Genomic DNA, 22,579 nt, shown 5'->3' with positions numbered 1-22,579 from the left:
TTATTTGCTTTTTCTATTGCAACTGGGCTTATCACCACATACCCATAGCTGCCTTTCAACTATTATAATAATTGGTATGCTGCTTTCCACCTATCCTTCCTCCAATCAATTCAGCTGCCTGAGTGTAGATTCCATCATAGTATTCACCTGCGTAAAACCATTTCTCACTTTGGCTGGGTGCAGTAGCTCACGCCTGTAATCCCAGCACTTTGGGAGGCCAAGGCAGGTGTATTGCTTGAGCTCAGGAGTTTGAAACCAGCCTGAGTAACATGGTGAAACCCTGTCTCTACAAGAAATACAAAAATTAGCTGGGCATAGTGGTATGTACCTGTAGTCCCAGCTACTTGAAAGTAGACATTCAAATAGCACTTGATTAATATTGACACAGGCCCACTTTATTCAAATAACAATGAATTACAGAATCAATTTTAACAGATGTTTTATAGAAGTATTTATATGGTCTATATAATTTCAATTGTTTTCCCACTTCAAGCCCTCTGTGAAACAACTCATAAATTCTAAATTAATAATATCTATTTCTTATAAAAATGATTTTAAAATTCTTCCATCTTCTTACCTACTGGATTTTTGTTCTCTTACCTCTTTCCTAAACCTATCAAGGTTCATCTGAATTACCCTGGCTTCTTTAAATATTCTTCCTAGCTGAACTAACCATGAAAGAGAAACCCTGGATCCTAGTTCTAGCTCTGTCACTAAACAAAAATCTTAGATAAACCTACAAAGTCTACTTTTCGTATTTTCATGTGTAAGATCCTTTCTAGCTCTAAATTCTACACTACTCCCTTCTAAAATCCTCCATTAAAAACAAAACAAAACAAAACAAACCCCCCAAAAAACCCTCCATTTCTAGTCACATCTGACTTGCTTTTCCAAGCAATAAACTTCAGGTATACTTATTTTGACTAACATTTAAAATCTGACAAGCTAATCTGTAGCTTCTAAGAATTACCAGCAGGAAGGACGTGCCTTACTTGAGCTTCCTCTCACTAGTCATCCCCCACCTGCCTCCATTCACAGCTCCTAAGAATCTCCAACAGAATACCCAGCTAACTCGAATAAAGTTTTATATATCTGTTTCCTTTGTACTTGTTAGCATCCTCAATTTATAACGTTTATTATAACAGCGTCTATAAGCCCAATTTATCTTTTTCTGTGGTGCCACTACTCAAAACTGTTCAATAGCACCTTACCTTCTCTTGATCCCAAAGCCTTGGATTTTTTAAAAAATAAACATGAAGTGTACTGTCTCTTGATGAATAACTGCATGTGCTTTCTCCTGTGGCCAGGGTGGCTTGATCACCATTCCTCTTTTGCATCTTGTACAAAACCAGTAACATATCTATCTGTACCTGTAACTACTGCCAGTCTTCAAGAGCAGAAGAGCCATCTTGCAAAGATCCTCTCTCCAAAAAACCTGTGAATCAATCAAGTGGCCAACACACCATGTGTTGAGAATCTTAGGGAACCTAATGAGATGAATGCACCGTCACGTTAATTTAACCTGAACCTCTCAATCATCTCTGGGTCTTTTTCTCTTAAAAAAAAAAAAAAAAAAAAAAGGTTCCCATCTTCTGCATAGTTTAGTGAAGAGAATGTCCCTAAAGTATTTAACCTTAGATGCATCAAATTTTACAATTACCTTCCTTTATTCACTTTTGTGCAACTGCAATTTATATGACATAACACTCCACAAAACAAATCAAAAAATGTATTAAGATGTTTGCACTATGTCCACTTTTTTTTCAGAAAACTACCTTCAGACTATTAAGTTATACTAGGCAATGCTTTCCACATATAACAAGGAAACATGCTTTAACAGTGATTTAAAATTTTAAACAAGTGTGTTTGTGCTGTGGTTTGAATATGCCCTACAAAAAGCATAGGATGAAAACAATCCTAATGCAACACTGTTGGGAGGCAGGGTCTAATGGAAGGTGAGGCTGCAAGTTCAATCACCTGCTTTCGCTTGCCCTCTCTTTGACCTTCCACCATGAGCTGACTCAGCAAGAAGGCCTTCAACAAATGCCAGTACCTTGACAGTGAACTTCCCAACCTCCAGAACTATGACAAAGAAATTTTTCTTTATAAATTACCTTGTCTGTGATATTCTATTATAGCAACACCAAACTACGACAGTTTTTTATGTATAATTCTGCTCAAAAACCTTTAAATCTTTTGGACTCTTTCATCTTCAAGAAGGTACAGTAAAAATGTGAATAATGCCAAGAACTCTAACTTAAAGCTTGAAAAATAGATAAGCTGGAGTTTGTGTGTGGGGAGGGATTCTGTCTAGAGTCACAAACAATCTTAATGAGAAATATAAAGTATCTTTTAAAAACTCTGCTTCAGAAACATGGCTTTTTGGTTTTAGACAATGTGTCTAAAGGATAAGCACAAGAGATGAACATAACTAAAAATAAACTGGGCTAATTAAAATAATAAAAGCTAAAACAAAATGAACTTTGGAGATTAGTGCAGAATATAACAAAAGTGGCTTTTTAACTATGGGCAAAATAAGAAGATGGACAAAATAGGCTTACCAGCAGTTTTAACTCTTATTTCTGTTCTAATTCAGCCAACAGGGGAAAAAACATTAAGATTTATCAGATACTATGTCCTTGAACAAACTAGCTAGCTAGCTAAATTCTTACTAAACCCTCAAGACAATCCTTTGAAGTTCTATCATGCCCACTTTATAAATGAGCAAACAGACTCAGAGAGGTTAACTTGTTTTAGTCATATAACTAGTAGGTGGCAGATCCAGAATAAGAATCGAAATTATGGTCTCGATTCTTATTCTTATGGTCTCAGCGGCTGGGCCCCCGGGGGCGGCCAGGCCAGGCTCCGGACAACTGTGCTGCCTGCGGAGGATGGTGAGCAGTGCGGCCGGGCGGCAGGCAACGCCAGCTTCAGCAAGAGGATCCAGAGGAGCATATCCCAGAAGGTGAAGATCGAGCTGGATGTGAGCGCAGGCATCTTTACATATGTGATTATCATAAAAACTTAATTCAGAGTATTCGAAACAGAAGAAAGAGAAAAGGGAGTGATGACGATGGAGGTGATTCACCTGTTCAAGATATTGATACCCCAGAGGTTGATTTATACCAATTACAAGTAAATACACTTAGGAGATACAAAAGACACTTAAAGCCAGCAACCAACCAGGACTTAATAAAGCACAACTTGTTGAGATAGTTGGTTGCCACTTTAGGTCTATTCCAGTGAGTGAAAAAGACATCTTAACATATTTCATCTAATCAGTGAAGAATGACAAGAACAAATCAGATCTCAAGGTTGACAGTGGTGTTCATTAGAAGATGTGGAATTGAGACTAAAAACTTGGATGTTAACACTGTTTACTGCTTTTTCACATGTAGAAATGTTCTTTGTGTATTTTTTCTACAAAGGAATTTTCTCTGATTTAATTTTGTTTCTGACTCTAATAATTAGTTGGAAACTGACGTAAAATGCACTTTCCTAAATTAAAAACTATTTTAAATAAAGGTTACTACTATTAAAAAAAGAAAACAAAAACAAATACACACACACACACACACACACACACACACGACTCATGATGCAACAGTACTGTGGCAAGACCGTTAAATACAGTCAGGAAATCAGCTCTCTCACTGACAAACAAGACAATAGTCAAGTCCATTAACCTGCTTTTGTCACAGTATCCACACCTGTACAATAAATCGAATGACACCTGCAACACACAGGTAATTCTCAGAGTACTCAAGAGATAAGGCATGTAAAAGTGATACATGTATGTAGGTAGGTTATCACCATTATTAGAAAAATGTTAACAGCATTTGGATACTTTAAATGTTAGTAAAACATTTTTTAGTCTCCTTTCCTGAAGGAGTTCACAATCTAATTTCAGAGAGACAAATACACAGCAAACCCTGGGGAACAATTATAAGGTAATGCAGAAGCAAGCCCAGAAAGCAATGCACAAATTACAAACACAAATTAAAGAGCAAGGAGAGAAAGAACAATAATTTCACTGGTGTATCTTTCTATCACACTTCTCTTAGGTCATCAATTGTGTATATTCTATCCTTTTCTTCTCTCTACCAGCAAAATTGAAAATAATGAAACATGAACCCCACCTAATTGAAATATTAAGACTGTTTTTAGTTACTAAGATGCAAATTTGAAGAAAAACCAAACACAGTGACATCCTGAATTTGTAGTGCTGAGATAACCAAATCAATCAACCTTAAATAGTTCTGCTTAATGACATAACTACTTATCAAATGAACACCTTGTCAATGAAAAGGGTACCTTTATACCTAACGAAAAGACTGTCTTGCTTGAGGTACAAATGCTAGGTTTCATAATACCAAACTATAACAAAATTAGTTAAGCTACCTTCAAAAGTAAGCACTGTAATATGACAATAGAGACCGATCATAAGTAAAACAGTTGGGTTTCACTTTCATTCATATAACTACTAGGAACCTTTGATATCATTCACTCTGTTCCTCATTTTTTTCTACCAGCCAAAATTGCCTTTTAAAACATTAAACTACTGAAATTCTCTAATGTAATGTAATTTCAGTACATAGCCTCTATCAAATTCTTACTCAAATTCTGAAATCACAAAAATTCACAAAAATAAATCATACCAAACACTGACACTAACAACCTAATGACAAAATCTAGGTGAAAATTATATTAATTACAAGGTAGACAGAAAGGTCAAGATTAAGAAAAATTACCTAAACTCTGCTTCAGGAAAATTCCTATCTGAAAGCTCACAGATCTAAGGCTCATCCCAAAGGAAGAACCGAATAGCTGGTCAGCTTCAGTGAAGTAAGGTACTCTCCATGCTCCCATTCCCAACTTTCTATATCCTGACAGAGGATGTGTTAAAAAGAAAGAAAACACCAAGGCTGGGCAAGGTGACTCCTGCCTGTACTCTTGGCACTTTGGAAGGCTGAGGCAGGACTGCTTGAGCCCAGGAGTTCAAGACCAGTTTTGCCAACATGGAGAAACCTCCTCTCTTACAAAAAATTACAAAAATTGGCCAGGCATGTAGTGCCTGCCTGTAGTTCCAGCTACTTGGGAGGCTGAGGTGGGAGAATGACTTGAGCCTGGGCAGTTGAGGCCACAGTGAGCAATGACTGCACCACTGCACTCCAGCCTGGGTGACAGAGTGAGACCCAGTCTCAAAAAAAAGAAAAAGAAAACATCAACAGAATAAGTAGCAAGGGTGTGTCAGGGTATCAGGGCAGCAGGAAAAGGACTAGCAGTAGCACAGAGAATTCTGGAAATTTATAGTCCCATCCGTAGAGGCATGGAGGCCAGGCCGAAAAGTTACTGATGGCGCAGTGTATTCAAAACTTAAGTTTTACCCTCAACAACTTAAAGTAACATACCTCAAAATAGTAAGAGCCATCTATGACAAACCCATAACCAACATCATACTGAATGGGCAAAAGTTGAAAGCATTCCTCCTAAGAACTGGAACAAAACAAGGATGTCTACTGTCTCACCACTCCTATTCAACATAATACTGAAAGTCCTAGGCAGAACAATCAGGCGAGAGAAAGAAATAAAAGTCATCTAAATGGGAAAAGAGGAAATCAAATTATCTGTCTTTGTTGATTATTTCTTTTTTTTTTTTTTTTTTTTGAGACAATCTTACTCTGTTACCCAGGCTGGAATGCAGTGGCATGATCCTGGCTGACCGCAGCCTCTGTCTCTTGGGTTCAAGCGATTCTCTTGCCTCAACCTCCCGAGTAGCTGGGATTACAGGCATGCATCACCATGCCCAGCTAATTTTTGTATTTTTATTTTTAGTACAGACAAGGTTTCACCATGTTGCCCAGCTGGTCTCAAACTCCTGAGTTCAAGTGATCCTCCCACTTTGGTCTCCCAAAGTGTGGAGATTACAGGCGTAAGACACAGTGACCAGTCTACTGTTGATGTATAATTCTATACCTAGAAAACCCTACAGATTCTGTCAAAAGGCTCATAAATCAGATAAATTACTTCAGTCAAGTTTCAGCATATGAAAGTCAGTAGCACCAGTTGTGATGGCATGGACTTTGTAGTCCTTATACTCCACGGGTGAGGCCAAAGGATCAACCGAGCCCAGGTGTTAAGGCTGCAGTAAGCTGTGATTGCACCACTTAACTAATTTCGTTATAGTTTCACATTATGAAACCTAGCAACTCCAGCCTGGGCAACAGAACATGACCCTGTCTCAAAAAAAAAAAAAAAAAAAAAAATTAGTAGCATTTCTATACAACAATAACGTTCAAGCGGAAAAAACAAATAAAAAATGCAATCCCATTTATAACCACAAAAGACATAAAATACCTAGGAATACATCTAATCAAGGAGATGGAAGACTCCACAAGGAGAACTACAAAACACTGCTGAAAGAAATCATAGATGACACAAATGGAAAAACATTCCATGCTCATGGATTCTAAGTGTCAACATCATTAAAATGTCCAGACTGCCCAAAGGAATCTTAAAGACTCAGCACAATTCTTATCAACTTACCAACCTCATTTTTCATGGAATTAGAAAAAACTATTATAAAATTCATATAGAACTAAGAAAGAGCCCAAACTGCCAAAGCAATCCTATACTACAATGCTACAGTAACCAAAACATGGTACTGGTATAAAAATAGACACATAGAACAATGGAACAGAACAGAGAACCCAGAAATAAAGCCACACACCTACAACCAACAATGGGGAAAGGACCTCCTAATCAATAAATGATGCTGGGGAAACTGGCTAATCATATGCAAAGAATGAAACTGGACCCCTACCTCTCACCATATACCAAAATCAACTCAAGATGGATTAAAGACTTAAATGTAAGACCTCAAACTATAAAAATCTTAGAAGAAAACCTAGGAAATACTCTTCTGGACATTGGCCTAGGCAAAGAATTTATGACTAAATCCTCAAAAGCAACTGTAACAAAAACAAAAATCGACAAGTGGGACCTAATTAAACTGAAGAGCTTCTGCACAGCAAAAGAAACTATCAACAGAGTAAACAGACAACGTACAGAATGGGATAAAATATTTGCAAACTATGGATCCGACGAAGGACTAATATGCAGAATCTACAAGGAAGTTAAATCAACAGGAAAAAAACAAATAACAAGCAAAGGACAGGAACACACACTTCTCAAAAGAAGACATATGAGCAGCCAACAAACATGAAAAAAATTCTCATCACTAATCATCAGAGAACTGCTAATTAAAAACACAATGAGATACCATCTCACAACAATCAGAATGACTCCTGTTTGAAAGTCAAAAAATAACAAATGTAGGTGAGGATGAAGAAAAAAAGGTAACACCTAATACACCATGTCCTTTCCCTATCGTTTTATTTTTGTTGACTTTGTTGAAGATCAGTTAGTTGTAAGCGTGTGGCTTTATTTTTGGGTTCTCTATTTCTCCCCTTGGTGGGACTGCAAATTACTTCAGCCCACGCGAAAAGCAGAAACTTCTCAAAGAACTAAATCAGAATTACCATTTGACTCAGCAATCCCATTACTGAGCATATACCCAAAGGAAAATAAATTATTCTACTAAAAAGACATCTGTATTAGTATGTTTACTGCAGCACTAATCACAATAGCAAAGACATAGAATAAACTTAGTTGCCCATCAATGGTGGATTGGATAAAGAATATGTGGTACATATATACCACGGAATACTAAGCAAACATTAAAAAGAAAAAGAAAAAGAAAAAGAAATCATGTCCTTTGCAGCAATACAAACATAGCTGTAGGCCATTATTCTAAGTGAATTAATGCAGAAACAGAACCAAATATCATATTCTCACTTATAAATCAGAGCTAAACATTGAGTACACACAAACATAAAGATAGAAACAAAACAGACATTGAAGCCTCCAAAAAAGGGGAGGGAAGGAAGAGGGTAAGGGTTGAAAAATTATTTACTGGACACTATGTTCACTATTTGGGTTTAATAGAAGCTCAAACCTTGGCATCACACAATATACCCATGTAACAAACCTGCACATGTAGCCCCTGTATCTAAATTTTTTTAAAAAATTAATTCAGGGTATATTAAAGTACAGAAATACAGAACAGTATTTCATGTTTAAAAATGAAACAATATGCCAAAAAGAATTACAGGCAACATTTTTCTGATCTTAGGGTAAGGAAAGCCTTTCAAGGAGAAAAAGTATCCTAAAAGAAAATTGTTGGCCGGGCGCGGTGGCTCAAGCCTGTAATCCCAGCACTTTGGGAGGCCGAGACGGGCGGATCACGAGGTCAGGAGATCGAGACCATCCTGGCTAACACCGTGAAACCCCGTCTCTAATAAAAAATACAAAAAACTAGCCGGGCGATGTGTCGGGCACCTGTAGTCCCAGCTACTCGGGAGGCTGAGGCAGGAGAATGGCGTAAACCTGGGAGGCGGAGCTTGCAGTGAGCTGAGATTCGGCCACTGCACTCCAGCCCGCGCGACAGAGCGAGACTCCGTCTCAAAAAAAAAAAGAAAATTGTTGGTATCTCTGACTGCATATCAATTAAAAAATATCCGTAGCACAAAAAGTACCATAAATTGAATTCAAAGGCAGATAGGAAAAAGATATTCAAAATACACTGCACAAGATGAATAGTGTTAGTATATAATTTTTCTTTTTTCTTTTTTGAGACAGTCTCTCTGTGTCTCCCAGGCTGGAGTACAGTGGCATGATCGTGGCTCACTGCAGCCTCCACATTTTGGGTTCAAGTGATTCTGGTGCCTCAGCCTTCAGAGTATCTGGGATTACAGGTATGCACCACCATGCTCAGCTAATTTTTTCTTTTTTTGTAAAGATAGAGTCTCATTCCATCACCCAGGCTGGAGTGCAGTGGTGTGATCTTGACGCACTGGGCGTCTCCTGGGTTCAAGCGATTCTCATATCTCAGCCTCCCAAGTAGTTAGGATTACAGGTGTGTGCCACCACACCCAGTTAATTTTGTACTTTTAGTAGAGAAGGGGTTTCACCACGTTGGTCAGGTTGGTCTCAAATTCCTGACCTCAAGTGATCCACCCGCCTTGGCCTCCCAAAGTGCTGGGATTATAGGCGTCAGCCACCGCCCCAGCCTAATTTTTGTATTTTTAGTAGAGATAGGGTTTGTCATATTAGACAGGCTGGTCTCAAATACCTGATCTCAAGGGATCCACCCTCCTCAGCCTCCCAAAGTGCTAGGATTACAAGCATGAGCCACTGCACCTGGCATATAAATGTTTTAACTAAAACGAAAAGAATAAACGCCTCAATTTTTAAAGAGGCAATAGTTATGACCAGCCAAATCACAGAAAAAGCCATGTATCAGAACACATTTAATAATAAATTTAGACTAATAATAAAAGAAACACAAAGTAACTATAGGCCTCTATTTTTCACTTACCACAAATGTTTTTATTAGTAGTATCAGTACTATTATAACACCAAATGCTGGTTTGATGGTTTCATGGTGTATAATTATCTCCGAACACATCAAGTTGTATATGCTAAATATACAGCTCTGTCTGGGCAGTCGCTCATGCCTGTAATTCCAGCACTTTGGGAGGATGAGGTTGGCAGATCACCTGAGTTCATGACCACCCTGGCCAGCATGGTGAAACCCCGTCTTTACTAAAAATACAAAAATTAGGCGGGCATGGTGGCATACGCTTGTAGTCCCAGCTACTCAGGAAATTGAGGCGCGAGAATCACTTGAACCTGGGAAGGAGAGGTTGCAGTGAGCCAGGATTATGCCACTGCACTCCAGCCTGGGTAACAGAGTGAGACTCTGTCTTAAAAAAATAAATAAATAGGCTGGGCACAGTGGTTCATGCTTCTAATCCCAGCCCTTTGGGAGGCCAAGGAGGGCAGATCATGAGGTCAGGAGATTCAGACCAGCCTGACCAACACAGTGAAACCCCATCTCTACTAAAAATACAAAAATTAGCCAGGCGTGGTGGCACATGCCTGTAGTCCCAGCTACTTGGGAGGCTGAGGCAGGAGAATCACTTGAACCCGGGAGGCAGAGGTTGCAGTGAGCCGAGATCATGCCACTGCACTCCAGCCTGGGTGACAGAGCTAGACTCCGTCTCAAAAACAAGAATAAAAAACATAAACAAAAAATAAATATCTACAGGTTTTATACACCAATCATACCAAACACCAAATGCTGTCAGTTGTAGGAACAGTATAAACTGGTACAACTTCTTCAGAAAACACTTTAATAATATCTACAAATAGCTTAAACTTGTCTCAATGGAGAAGAGTTTTTTTTTTTTTTTTTTTTTTTTTTTTTTTGAGACAGAGTCTTGCTCTGTTACCCAGACTGGAGTGCAGTGGTGTGATCTTGGCTCACTGCAACCTCTGCCTTCCAGATTCAAACGATTCTCCTGCCTCAGCCTCCCAAGTGGCTGGGACTACAGTCGTGTGCCACCACACCCGGCTAACTGTATTTTTAGTAGAGATGTGGTTTCACCATGTTGGCTAGGCTGGCCTTGAACTCTTGACTTGAGGTGATCCACCCACCTCCCAAAGTGCTGGGATTATAGGCATGGGCCACCACCCCTAGACGGAGAAGTTTTTTAAATGCACTGCTTTTATATAATAAAATGCTACGAAGTTATTGGATGACAGGATTTTCTTTTTTTTTTTTTTGAGACGGAGTCTCGCTCTGTCGCCCAGGCTGGAGTGCAGTGGCCGGATCTCGGCTCACTGCAAGCTCCGCCTCCCGGGTTTACGCCATTCTCCTGCCTCAGCCTCCTCAGTAGCTGGGACTACAGGCGCCCGCCACCGCGCCCGCCACCACGCCCGGCGAGTTTTTGTATTTTTTTTTAGTAGAGACAGGGTTTCACCGTGTTAGCCACGATGGTCTCGATTTCCTGACCTCGTGATCCACCCGTCTCCGCCTCCTAAAGTGCTGGGATTACAGGCTTGAGCCACCGCGCCCGGCCGGATGACAGGATTTTCATCTTCTTTTATACGTATCTGTATCTTCCAAATTTTTACATTCTAAATTTTTATAACAGCTACCAAGCTGAAGGAGAGGCAAACCAGGTAAAACCTACCAAAAAGAAACTGTATTGGCAACTATCAATTTATATGCATTAGGGATTTAGTAAGTGGGGGAGGGAATGTGTAGGATAGGTTATTACAAGGCCAACAACAGTGGACTACGACAGGGTGTGCTCATTTTTTAATATTAACTGATGACAGCTACTATTCTGGGCCTTAGAGATACAATCTAAAGCAAAACAGACAAAAATCTATGCCTTTTTGGCACCAGCAACATTCTAATGAAGGTACAGTTAGTTAATACCTAAAGCTGTTTCTGTTGTCTTGCTTGAGAAAGGAGAAAAAAGAAAAAAAAAAAACCTGAGGGACTATGGAGAAAATGTCACAAAACAAAAAAGCAGTAGTTTAGGTCTGTAATCCCAGCTGTTTGGGAGGTAGTGGAGGGAGGATCATGAGGCCTTGAGTTTGAAACCAGCCTCAGCAACACAGTGAGACTCCAGTGTCTACAAAAAGTTCAAAAAATTAGCCAGGTGTAGTGGTATATACCTGTAGTCCTAGTTACTGGGGAGGATGAGGCAAGAGGATTGCTTGAGCCCAGGACTTACAGCAAGACCTCTGTCACTTTAAAAAAAAAAAAAAAGCAGAAACAGTAATCAAAGATTCAAAATAAGCACCTACATCCAAAAACATTCTGCAACAGGCAGAAGAAAAGGATGATAAAAGAGATGCGGAAGAACTACAAGGAAACTCAAAACCAAAAAGCAGATTTAAAACATATTTTGGGGCCCTCGCAATTAGGGCCATTAGAATGGCCACTATTAAGAGAACAGAAAGTTACAAGCATTGGTGATTCAGAGAGATTGAAACCCTTACACATTGTTGGTGGGAATATAAAATGGTACAGCCATTATGAAAAACAATATGGAGCCAGGCGCGGTGGCTCATGCCTGTAATCCCAGCACTTTGGGAGGCCGAGGTGGGCGGATCACGAGGTCAGGAGATCGAGACCATCCTGGCGAACACGGTGAAACCCCGTCTCTACTAAAAATATGAAAAAAAAAAAAAAAAATTAGCCGAGCGTAGTGGCGGACACCTGTAGTCCCAGCTACTCGGGAGGGTGAGGCAGGAGAATGGCATGAACCCAGGAGGCAGAGCTTGCAGTGAGCCGAGATTGCGCCACTGCACTCCAGAATGGGCGACAGAGCGAGACTCCATCTCAAAAAAAAAAAGAAAAACAATACGGAGGTTCCTGGAAAATGGAATTACCATATAACCCAGCAATCCCACTTCTGTGTATATATTCAAAATAATTCAAAGCAGGATCTTGAAGATACATTTGCACACCATGTTGATCACAGTATTATTCACAATAATCAAGAGGTGGAAGCAACCCAGATGCCCATCAATGAATGGATAAACAAAGTGTGGTATATAGATTTGAATGGACTATTGTGCTGCCTTAAAAAAGGAAATCCTGTCGTTTGCTGTAACATGGATGAAACTCGAGGACATTATATTAAGCAAAATAAGCCAGTGCCAAAAGGACAAATACTGTATGATTCCACTCATAAAGTGGTCCAAATAATAAAAAGTGAGAGTAGAAAAGTGGTTGCCAAGGGCTGGGAGGAAGGAGAGAGGGAGAATTAATGTTTAGTGGATACAGAGTTTAGGTGTTGCAAAATGAAAAAATTCTAAAGCTCTGTTGCACAATAATACAAATATGCTTAACACTAATGAACTGTGCACGCAGAAGAGATTAAAATAATAAATTTAATGTTATGCGTTTTTTACCAAAGTTTTCTTAAAAAACCTATCGAGGCCTTAAAGAGAAAAAGTAATGTGGTAGAAAAAATTAAAATTACAGATCTGAATAGTGTCATTATAGATGAATCTTAATAGACAGATCAAAGCTTTTTTCCTATAGAAAATACCTTATCTCTGCAGCCCACAAAAACATTCACAAAAACTGACCATGTTTGTTAGGTCACAAAGAAAACCCAATAAGCAGAAACAGTAAACGTCATTCTCTGATTATAGTGGAACAAAATAGAAAAATTTTAAAAACTCAACCTGTCAGACCTCTGAGTCCAAGCTAAGCCATCATATCCCCTGTGACCTGCATGTATACATCCAGATGGCCTGAAGCAACTGAAGATCTACAGAAGAAGTGAAAATAGCCTTAACTGATGACATTCCACCATTGTGATTTGTTTCCGCCCCACCCTAACTGATCAATGTACTTTGTAATCTCCCCCACTCTTAAGAAGGTTCTTTGTAATTCTCCCCACCCTTGAGAATGTACTTTGTGAGATCTACCCACTGCCGGCAAAACATTGCTCCTAACTCCACCGCCTATCCCAAAACCTGTAAGAATTAATGATAATCCCACCACCCTTTGCTGACTTTCTTTTCGGACTCAGCCTGCCTGCACCCAGGTGAAATAAACAGCCTTGTTGCTCACACAAAGCCTGTTTGGTGGTCTCTTCACATGGATGCGTGTGACACAACCCACCTTATGATCTTCCAGTAGGAGTATTAACTAATTCAACTATGTCAATATTTAAAATGTTATACCTTTTGTATTAACATTTTGCTTTTATGCATTTATTTTATGGAAACAATTAGACAAGTACACCATATTCATCTTGGCAAAGAAATTTTGTAAAAAAATTGGGCCAACATAAATGTTAACCAATAAATATTATGCCTGTTGATGCAAATCTGTATTTACTGACATGAAAACATAAGTGAGGGTGAGAGGCAAATTTTTTAAAAAGCATACAACTGTGAATTATGTAAAATTATTTCATATAGTACGTGCCTATATAGAATCATTTTGAAGACTATATAGACACATACTACTGTATTATACAGGATTTTTAACTGTCTTCCTTTTACTTATTTTTATAACTAAAATGTATTATTTTCATAACCAGCTATTTTCACGTTTTTTAAAGCTGAGAGGAAAGCTTCAAAGGCTTATTTAACAAATATCTCATCATAGCATTAAACACTATTAATAATGAGGCTGGGTGCGGTGGCTCACGCCTGTAATCCCGGCACTTTGGGAGGCCGAAGCAGGTGGATCACGAGGTCAGGACATTGAGACCATTCTGGCTAACACGGTGAAACCCCATCTCTACTAAAAATACAAAAAATTAGCCGGGCGTGGTGGCGGGCGCCTGTAGACCCAGCTACTCGGGAGGGTGAGGCAGGAGAATGGAGTGAACCCAGCAGGCGGAGCTTGCAGTGAGCCAAGACCACACCACTGCACTCCAGCCTGGGAGACAGAGGGGAGACTCCGTCTTAAAAAAAAAAAAAAAGACAATAATGAAAATAACAATAATAAGCAATTAATTGATAAACAGCAACATATAAACTGAGCTAGGTGTTTTAAACTGATCAGGGGACTTCAGCTTTCCTCATTTCCTGTCCCCACCCCCATATGATAAATCAGGCTTCATTTGCATATGCTCTTCCCTTAGTTTGTAAAGCTTCTTCTGCGTATCTCTTGGTGGAGTTCTCTCTAACCTTTGAGGTGAATGACAAGTAGCCAAAAAAAAAAAAAAAAAGATTTCCAAGTGGCATTAAAAAAAAAAAAAAAAAAAGCATAAACAAAAATTTAAAATATGTCCCCATCACTACAGGACTTGATTTATCAGCAGTTCATGCTAAAACCTACGCAACAAAATTTTTTCCTCACCAATTCCAGGCTGCTTGTCAATATTCCTTCCCTCCCACCAAAAACATTCATAGAACTCATTTATTTTAATTATTCCAGTGAATGGTGTAGCGTCACCACAGAACTCAGGAATCATCTTTGACATCTCTCACTTCACCCACCTCTTTTTCCCCACAAACATATAATTCATCATTAAGAGCTGTTAAATTTACCACATAAAGATCTTTCAAATACGTCTCTTTCTATTTCTACCACCTCCTTTCTTTTCCAAGTTGCATCATCTCTTGCCTGGACAACTCCAAAAGCCACCCTAAATGGTTTCCCATCTATTCTTTGACTCCTGGAATGTCTTTTCCACAAGGAAACCAAATGGTCTTTGTTAAGCATGGCCAGCCAGACCCTCAAGCTCTTAACGGCACCTTCTTTTAGGTCTCTGAGGTCAGTAGGCTTAGGCTTCTCTGGTAAAACTGTGGTCTTTCCTACTATAAGAACACTGCACGTGTTACTCCCATTGCCTGGAAAGTTCTCGCCAAATAAATCCTATCCTTCGAATCTCAGTTCAAAGTTCATTTCCTCACGGAAACCTTCCCTGATCCCGACTAGCTATCTCTCATACCACCACATACATAATCTTTATTCACAGCACTTAACACAAATTGAATTTTATGTGTGTGGTCAGTACATGGATTAATGGCTGCATCTGCTCTTGCTGTGAAGTCCATGAGAGTACTGAATTGAATTCTCTGCAGGAAGCAAAGTGCCTGCACAGAGTAAGTGCTCCAATATCTGTTGAATATGCAAATATCAAGTCTACAGTAAAGTAACCAACATGATCTCTGTAACTCACAATTTCTCCAATTCAGCATTTTACTACTAATCTTGATGAGTATCAACATCCAAATCAGCCTTTGGTCTTTATTTTCTTGCTGTCATACTATGAAAGCCAAGGCTGAGTAGTTGTAAATTTAAATAAAAATCTGTTTTTGTAACAGTTTTTCATTTACCTCTTAAAACTATATTTAGAAGTTGGCTGTCCTAAAATTACAGCAGTAGATTCTCAAATTAACAAAACTTTGAAAATCCTGCCATATTCTACTTATGTTTTGAAATCTCAATTTCATTTAATCTACTATTCTCAGCAAATCAATTGTCAAATGTTCAAGTAAATATTAACTGTAATGGGTTGTAGCCAATAATCTCTTTAAACTGCAACTAATTCAATGATATAGATTTGATTACATGTTAAATCACAGCTACTTGTGAGGCTGAGGCAGGAGAATCGCTTGAGCCGGGGAGGCAGAGGTTGCAGTGAGCTGAAATCCAACCACTGCACTCCAGGCCTGGGCGATAGAGCAACACTCTGTCTCAAAAACAATGGAATTTTAAGCTCTGATTAGAGAACTTCCTTTTTCTATGTTAAATGTTAAACGTCCAAATAAGTGGAATAAATTTTTTCCAAGTATGAAGCCAATATAATCAAAAGTTTATCTAATTATATTGCTCAATCGATATAATAAACCAAAGACTCAGATACACAAGTAATACTATGCCAGTCTGATAGGTTCTTGAGATGGTCACATCTTTAGCATATTTAGTTCCTGGCATACATCAGGTATTACACACAGCCTGGGCAACATGGCAAGACCAGGTCTCTACAAAAAACACGAAAATTCCGGGCGTGGTGGTGCGCGTCTGCAGTCCCAGCTACTTGGGAGGCTGTGGTGGGAGGATCATCAGAGCTCAGGAAGTCAAGGCTCTGTGATCATGCCACTGCAGTCCAGCCTGGGTGACACAGAGAGACTCTGTCTCAGAAAAAAAAAAAAAAAAGGAAGAAAGAAAGGAAAAAAAAAACGAGAATAGGTAAGTTACTCTACAAGGTTGATCTCTCAGCACTGTGTTGCTATTTTGTTGACTAACAATTGCAAAAGTGGTACAATTACCAGGTGAGATATTGAGGTATAGTTATTTTTGATAAAGTACTCATGATCAATATGAGGGGAAACAGTCAGTTGAAATGAAGGTAAAATAGTTCTCTTCTGACTGTTAGCAGTGGTAATTAATGAAAAGCTGCATTTTATAATGCTGACTTCAAATGGAATTTTAAAATTCTCATGTTTATCCTCAAATGTATTAGCTTCCTGTCCTTTCTCAAACAAACTTGCAAATTAATGTCAAAAGATTCTAGCAAAACCAGAAATCCAATATTCACTTTACCACAAACAGATTAATCTATGGGGGAAAAAGCAACAAACAACAAGCTAAGGTGATATGTATTTGGTGGGTCATATTAATAAAGTTATTTCCCATCTACAGATTTTAAAAAATGATCTCTGGTGGATAGTGTCAGAAAAATAAAAATAAAAATAATTTTAAAAATGGAAGTATTTTTGTTATATAACATGCTCAGGGTGACTGTAAAAGAAAATTATTAGGCTTTTGGGACAGGTCTGTACTTAAAAACAAAGAAAAACAAAGTATCAAAAGTTCAAGTGAAGTACTTACTACTTTTTTTTTTTTAAGTTTATTTGAAGGACTGAATGCCCTTCCCTACGTTTGTTTACACATTTTGAAAACCTTGCTATGAATAGCGTTGGTGGAAGATACACCTGGTAAATCATTGTGACAAGTGTTCCAAAACAAGCAAATGTAAAAGTGATATTTTGGAAAAGCAAAAATGCAACCAAGAGATAAAGTAGGATACAGAAAAATTATATTAATTTGAAAACTGCAGTTTTTAAACTACTTAAATCTGTAAGTATCACAACACTTAACAATCTTTAGGTTGGTAAAATGATTACTACCTTCTAATTTAAAAATTAAGGAAAAAAGTTAATGGTTAAACCATCCTCCCATTTGCAGTATTACATGAAAGATGATATATTTCAGGCACATAGTACACCGTACAGGGAGGTTTTTTGCTTCTTTTTTTGAGACGGAGTTTCGCTATTGTTGCCCAGGCTGGAGTGCAATGGCGCGATCTCGGCTCACTGCAACCTCCGCTTCCCGGGTTCTAGCGATTCTCCTGCCTCAGCCTCCCAAGTGGCTGGGATTACAGGCATGCGCCACCACGCCAGGCTAATTTTTATATTTTTAGTAGAGACGCGGTTTCTCCATGTTGGTCAGGCTGGTCTCGAACTCCCGTGGTCTCGAACTCCCGACGTCAGGTGATCCGCCAGCTTCGGCCTCCCCAAGTGCTGGGATTACAGGCATGAGCCAGCGCGCCAGGCCTTGTTTGTTTTTACTCAGAAGAAATTGCAATGTTTTTAGTTTTTACTCCAAAAATAAAGTCTCACCATCTTATTTTCTAACTCAAACATCACCTTAAACTGATTTTTAAAAATTATTTTAAAGATTTGCTTGGTGTTCAGTGAGTAAGCAAAAAGCTAGTTGGAGAAGTAGAAAATCTAAACTTTAATATACTAATACATGAAGTTCTTAAAAGAAGGGTTTAAGTGAATGATGGCCAACACCAGCATTCCGATGTATCAGGACTCTGATGATTTACTAATCTGGCTATCCTGGGATGGTCAGTTTATCCTGAGAAAATGTCATCTTTGGGGGTTTAAGATTCTCATTTCTATAATTTTACAATTTTGGTGTTTTTTCCCCCAATCTTTGGAGCTTTTCAATCCCCACCCGCAACCTCCCTTACCGTATAAAAGGCATCATTGCCCTGTTCCTAACGATTAGGTTAAAAACAAAATCATTTAAAGAACACTGTCGAAAACTGCCGAGATCTTTTCTGTGAATACACAAGACAACTGAAAGGTAGAACGAGATGCCAGAGCAGGCAACTCCTGGGAGGCAGGTGAGGGGTGAATGCGAGCGAACTGTCAAAGTTTAGAAGAACAACGTGCTCCTTTTCTGACACTTTGGAAATGGCAAACAGAACCAGCATCCCCAGACCTCCCCTTCACGCCCTCCAGCTGTCAGACGCCCCATTCGCAAACTCAACAGTCCCCCCAGCAAGTCCTGGAGAAAAACGGCGTCTGTCACTCCCGGATCCTCTCCAACGACCCGAATTAACCTTCACCTAGCCAGGGAGCGAGGCCGCCCAACATAACCCCGGAAAAGAAGGCAGGAAAAGTGAACTGACAAATGCTTGGCGCTCCTCCGCTGACGCGGCGCCTACTCATCCCCATCTCCGCAGGCAGTCGGGGTGGCTATGGCGTGACGCCGCCGACAGGTCCTCCGTACTAACAGGTGTCCCCCCGTCTTCGCCTTTCAGCGTTTAACCTTCTCGCGCCCTCTTTCCCCACTCCCACTGTTCTAGGAGGCAAAAATCAAGTGAGCAGTTGTACCTGGAAAAGGAGGGCGGCCTGACCGCTCTAAAAGGGCCCGCGAGAAGGTTGTCTGTGGAAGGGCTCCCGCACCGTTCTGCGAGGCCAGCGAAGATGCAGCCAGCTAGGCCGCGAAGCCGGGGCCTCGCGTACCCAGCGGCGCCGAGCACAGGCGCGGCGGGGTGGCCGGGGCCCACTGCACATACTCACCAAATCTGGAACTTGAGCAGCGGCCCCGTGGCGTACTGCATCTTTAATCTCTTGCTGGGCACGCCGCCCAGATTGGCCGAGGCCTCGCTCCGGACCATCGCCGACGCCGCCACTAGGAGAAGCAGCAGAAGCCTCATCTTAATTGAGCCAGCCGCTTCGGCCGCCCTCAGACTAAGACTGCAGCCAGCCCAAAGCCCAGGCGCGAGCTGCTCCCCACTGCGCAGGCGCGATCAGCCAAGGTCGGGGGAGGGGAGCAGTAATGCGCCTGCGCGGCCCGGCGCCTGCGCGCACTACTGGAGTGAAGAGCCGACCTGTTTCACTGTCCTGACTCACCACCATCTTGGTAGTGTGCAAGACTCTGGGACGGCATAAGAAAGGAAGAGAGGGAGCAAAGGAGCTGGTGGGGTGTCACAGGGCCCATGTATGAGGCAGATTTGAGTTCTATATCCAGTTTTGCAATTTATCCATTTATCTGCCTGAGACACTTGGAAACACCTACTTGACAGCCCTGATTCAAGTGTTGGCGGATAGGAGGGAGGAGACTCCTGACCCTCAGAATGGTAATGCTGAAATTTTTGGGGTGCCCTGTTTATGGCCTTTTCTTTGATCTTACAATATTGCTTTCTCCTAAAAGAATATTAAACATAAGTTTTAAGAAACCTTTGAACAATTCCAAACGTATATTATACAAAAATAGAGTAACTACCTTAGCAAGCTTTAACAGTTACTAACATTTTGACGTTCTTGATTTGTCTATATCTCTAAACACTTCTTCCCTTCCTGGGCATATTTGGAAGCAAATCTCAGACGTCATATCATTTCATCTCTATATATTTAAACACGGTCTCACTGTCACCCAGGCTGAAGTGCAGTAGCATGATGATAGCTCACTGCAGCCTCACACCCCTGGGCTCAAGCAATCCTGCCTCAGCTTCCCAAGTGGTTAGGAACACAGGCACAGGCAACTATGCCTGGCTTACAATTATTTAAGCACATATCTCTAAAAAAGAACTATTGTTTGAAAAAAAAAATGACCACAGTATCATTATCTCACCTTTAAAAAATAGTAATTGCTTAGTATTAAATAGTGTTCAAATGTCTCAATAACTACTTATTTTCCTACTGTTCATTTGTTAAAATAAGAATCAAAATTAAATTTATACATTGTCATTGGTTGATGTGTCTTTTAGAACAAGTCAAAAACTTTTAAGACCAGGAACACACCAGTAATTGAACAATTTTGTTTATTATTAATTGCAGCAAGAGGGATGCTATGGTTTGAATATATCCCCCGAAAAGCATGTGTTGGAAATTTAATGCCCAATGTAACAGTGTTGGGAGATGGGGCCTATGGGAGGGGTCCACCCTCATGAATGGATTAATGCCAATTATGAAAGGACTTGAATGGATTAATGCCAATTATGAAAGGGCTTAAGGTTTCCATTTCTGTCTATTGCTCTTTCACTTTTGCACTCTCCTGCACATTTACCTTCCTCCATTGGACGACAGAACACAAAGTCCCCATAAGATGTGGAGCCCTTGATCTTGGAATTTTCGGCCTCTAGAACTGTAAGAAATAAATCTGTATCTTTATTAATTACCCAATCTCAGTTATTCTGTTATAGCAGCCCAGATGGACTAAGACAGGGGAACGCACACCACGGGAAACCATGAGAAGACTCAATAAGGAGGTGTTAGGATCTGAGGCTTGATTGGATGATTTGGAAAATGGAGCTGGGGTGCTGAGTGGTTCTTTTATCAGAGGTGTTCAATCCAGAGTGACTTCATCTTGAGTAGGGACTAAGTAAAATGAGGTGGATACCTGCTGGGCTGCATTCCCAGGAGGTTAGGCATTCTTACTCACAGGATGAGATAGGAGGTCAGCACAAGATTCAGGTCACAAAGACCCAGCTGATAAAACAAGATACAGTAAAGAAGCCAAAACCAAGATAGCGACAAAAGTGACCTCTGGTCGTCCTCACTGCTCATTATATGCTAATTATAATATATTTGCATGCTATCTCCTTTACTGCTTATTATATGCTAATTTAACACACTAGCATGCTAAAGGACACCCCCACCAGCACGGTGAAAGTTTACAAATGCCATGGCAACGTCTGGAAACTACCCTATATGGTTGAAAAGGAAGAGGAACTCTTTATTCTGGGAAATTCTTGCCCTTCTCCCCAGAAAACTCTTGAATAATTCACCCCTTGTTTAGCATATAATCAAGAAATAACCATAAAAATAGCCAATCAGCAGCCCTCAGGGCTGCTCTGTATATGCAGTAGCCATACTTGTATTCCTTTACTTTCTTAATAAACTTGCTTTCACTTTACTCCATAGACTTGCCTCCAATCCTTTCTTGAGTGAGATCCAAAAACTGTCTCTTGGGGTCTGGATCAGAACCCCTTTCCAGTAAAATTAGATTTTTTTTTTTTTTTTTTTTAAGACATAGTCTCACTCTGTCTGCCTAGGAAACCAGCCTGGGCAACATGATGAAACCCTGCCTCTACAAAAAATTTAAAAATTAGCTGGGCATGGTGGCACACACCTGTAGTCCCAGTTAGGAGACTGAGGTGGGAGGATCACCTGAGCCAGGAAGGTCGAGGCTGCAGTGAACCCTGATGGCTCCACTGCACTTCAGCCTGAGTGACAGAGTGAGACCTCGTCTCAAAAAAAATAAGATAATGGGTGGTACAGCTAGCCATAAAATGTATTTTAAAAATTGCCCCCAGGCATCAGGGGTGGTGTGACTGAAGTTCCATACTCCTGTTTCCCTGGACCTGATAAATTTTGCATACCTTGCCAGGCACAGTGGCTCACGCCTGTAATCCCAGCACTTTGGGAGGCCGAGGCAGGCAGATCACAAGGTCAGGAGATCGAGACCATCCTGGCTAACACGGTGAAACCCCATCTCTACTAAAAATACAAAAAATTAGCCAGGCGTGGTGGCGGGCACCTATAGTCCCAGCTGCTCAGGAGGCTGAGGCAGGAGAATGGTGTGAACCCAGGAGGCAAAGCTTGCAGTGAGCCGAGATTGTGCCATGGCACGCCAACCTGGGTGACAGAGCGAGACTCTGTCTCTAAAAAAAAAAAAAATTTGCATACCTTATATAGCTCAGGCTACTCAGGTATTTTCCTTTCCTCGGGTTGAATTGTTAAAGCAGCAGCAGTCCCTCTTCGTGACCAAGAAAAGGAATGTTTGGTGTTTTGTGGGTAGCACAGTGACCTGTTTTTGGTCTGAGCTTAACAAAATTAAATATCTTTTTTTTTTCCTTTTGCAATTTCTTTTATCTATATATCTCCCAACCTGCCTCTTTGTCTCTTTTTCCCTTGCGACTTATTTGCTGAAGAAACC

General features: G+C 40.2%; 1 protein-coding gene and 1 pseudogene across 1 annotated transcript in view; one reads left to right on the top strand and one right to left on the bottom strand.

The window, feature by feature from the left end:
- Window positions 1-19,452, bottom strand: part of SELENOT (selenoprotein T) — a 33,871-nt gene extending 14,419 nt beyond the window's left edge. Inside the window, exon 1 of the mRNA XM_050779801.1 lies at window positions 19,219-19,452. Coding sequence (XP_050635758.1) covers window positions 19,219-19,355 — 137 coding nt within the window. The 5' untranslated portion in view covers window positions 19,356-19,452. The remainder of the gene's footprint in view (window positions 1-19,218) is intronic.
- Window positions 2,802-3,335, top strand: LOC126947673 (histone deacetylase complex subunit SAP30-like; annotated as a pseudogene).
- Window positions 19,453-22,579: the final 3,127 nt, after the last annotated feature.

Source organism: Macaca thibetana, chromosome 2 (genome assembly GCF_024542745.1).
Source record: "Macaca thibetana thibetana isolate TM-01 chromosome 2, ASM2454274v1, whole genome shotgun sequence".
NCBI classification, from domain to species: Eukaryota; Metazoa; Chordata; class Mammalia; order Primates; family Cercopithecidae; genus Macaca; species Macaca thibetana.
The sequence above is the reverse complement of the archived record's forward strand: the minus strand, read 5'-3'. Positions and strand labels throughout refer to the sequence as shown.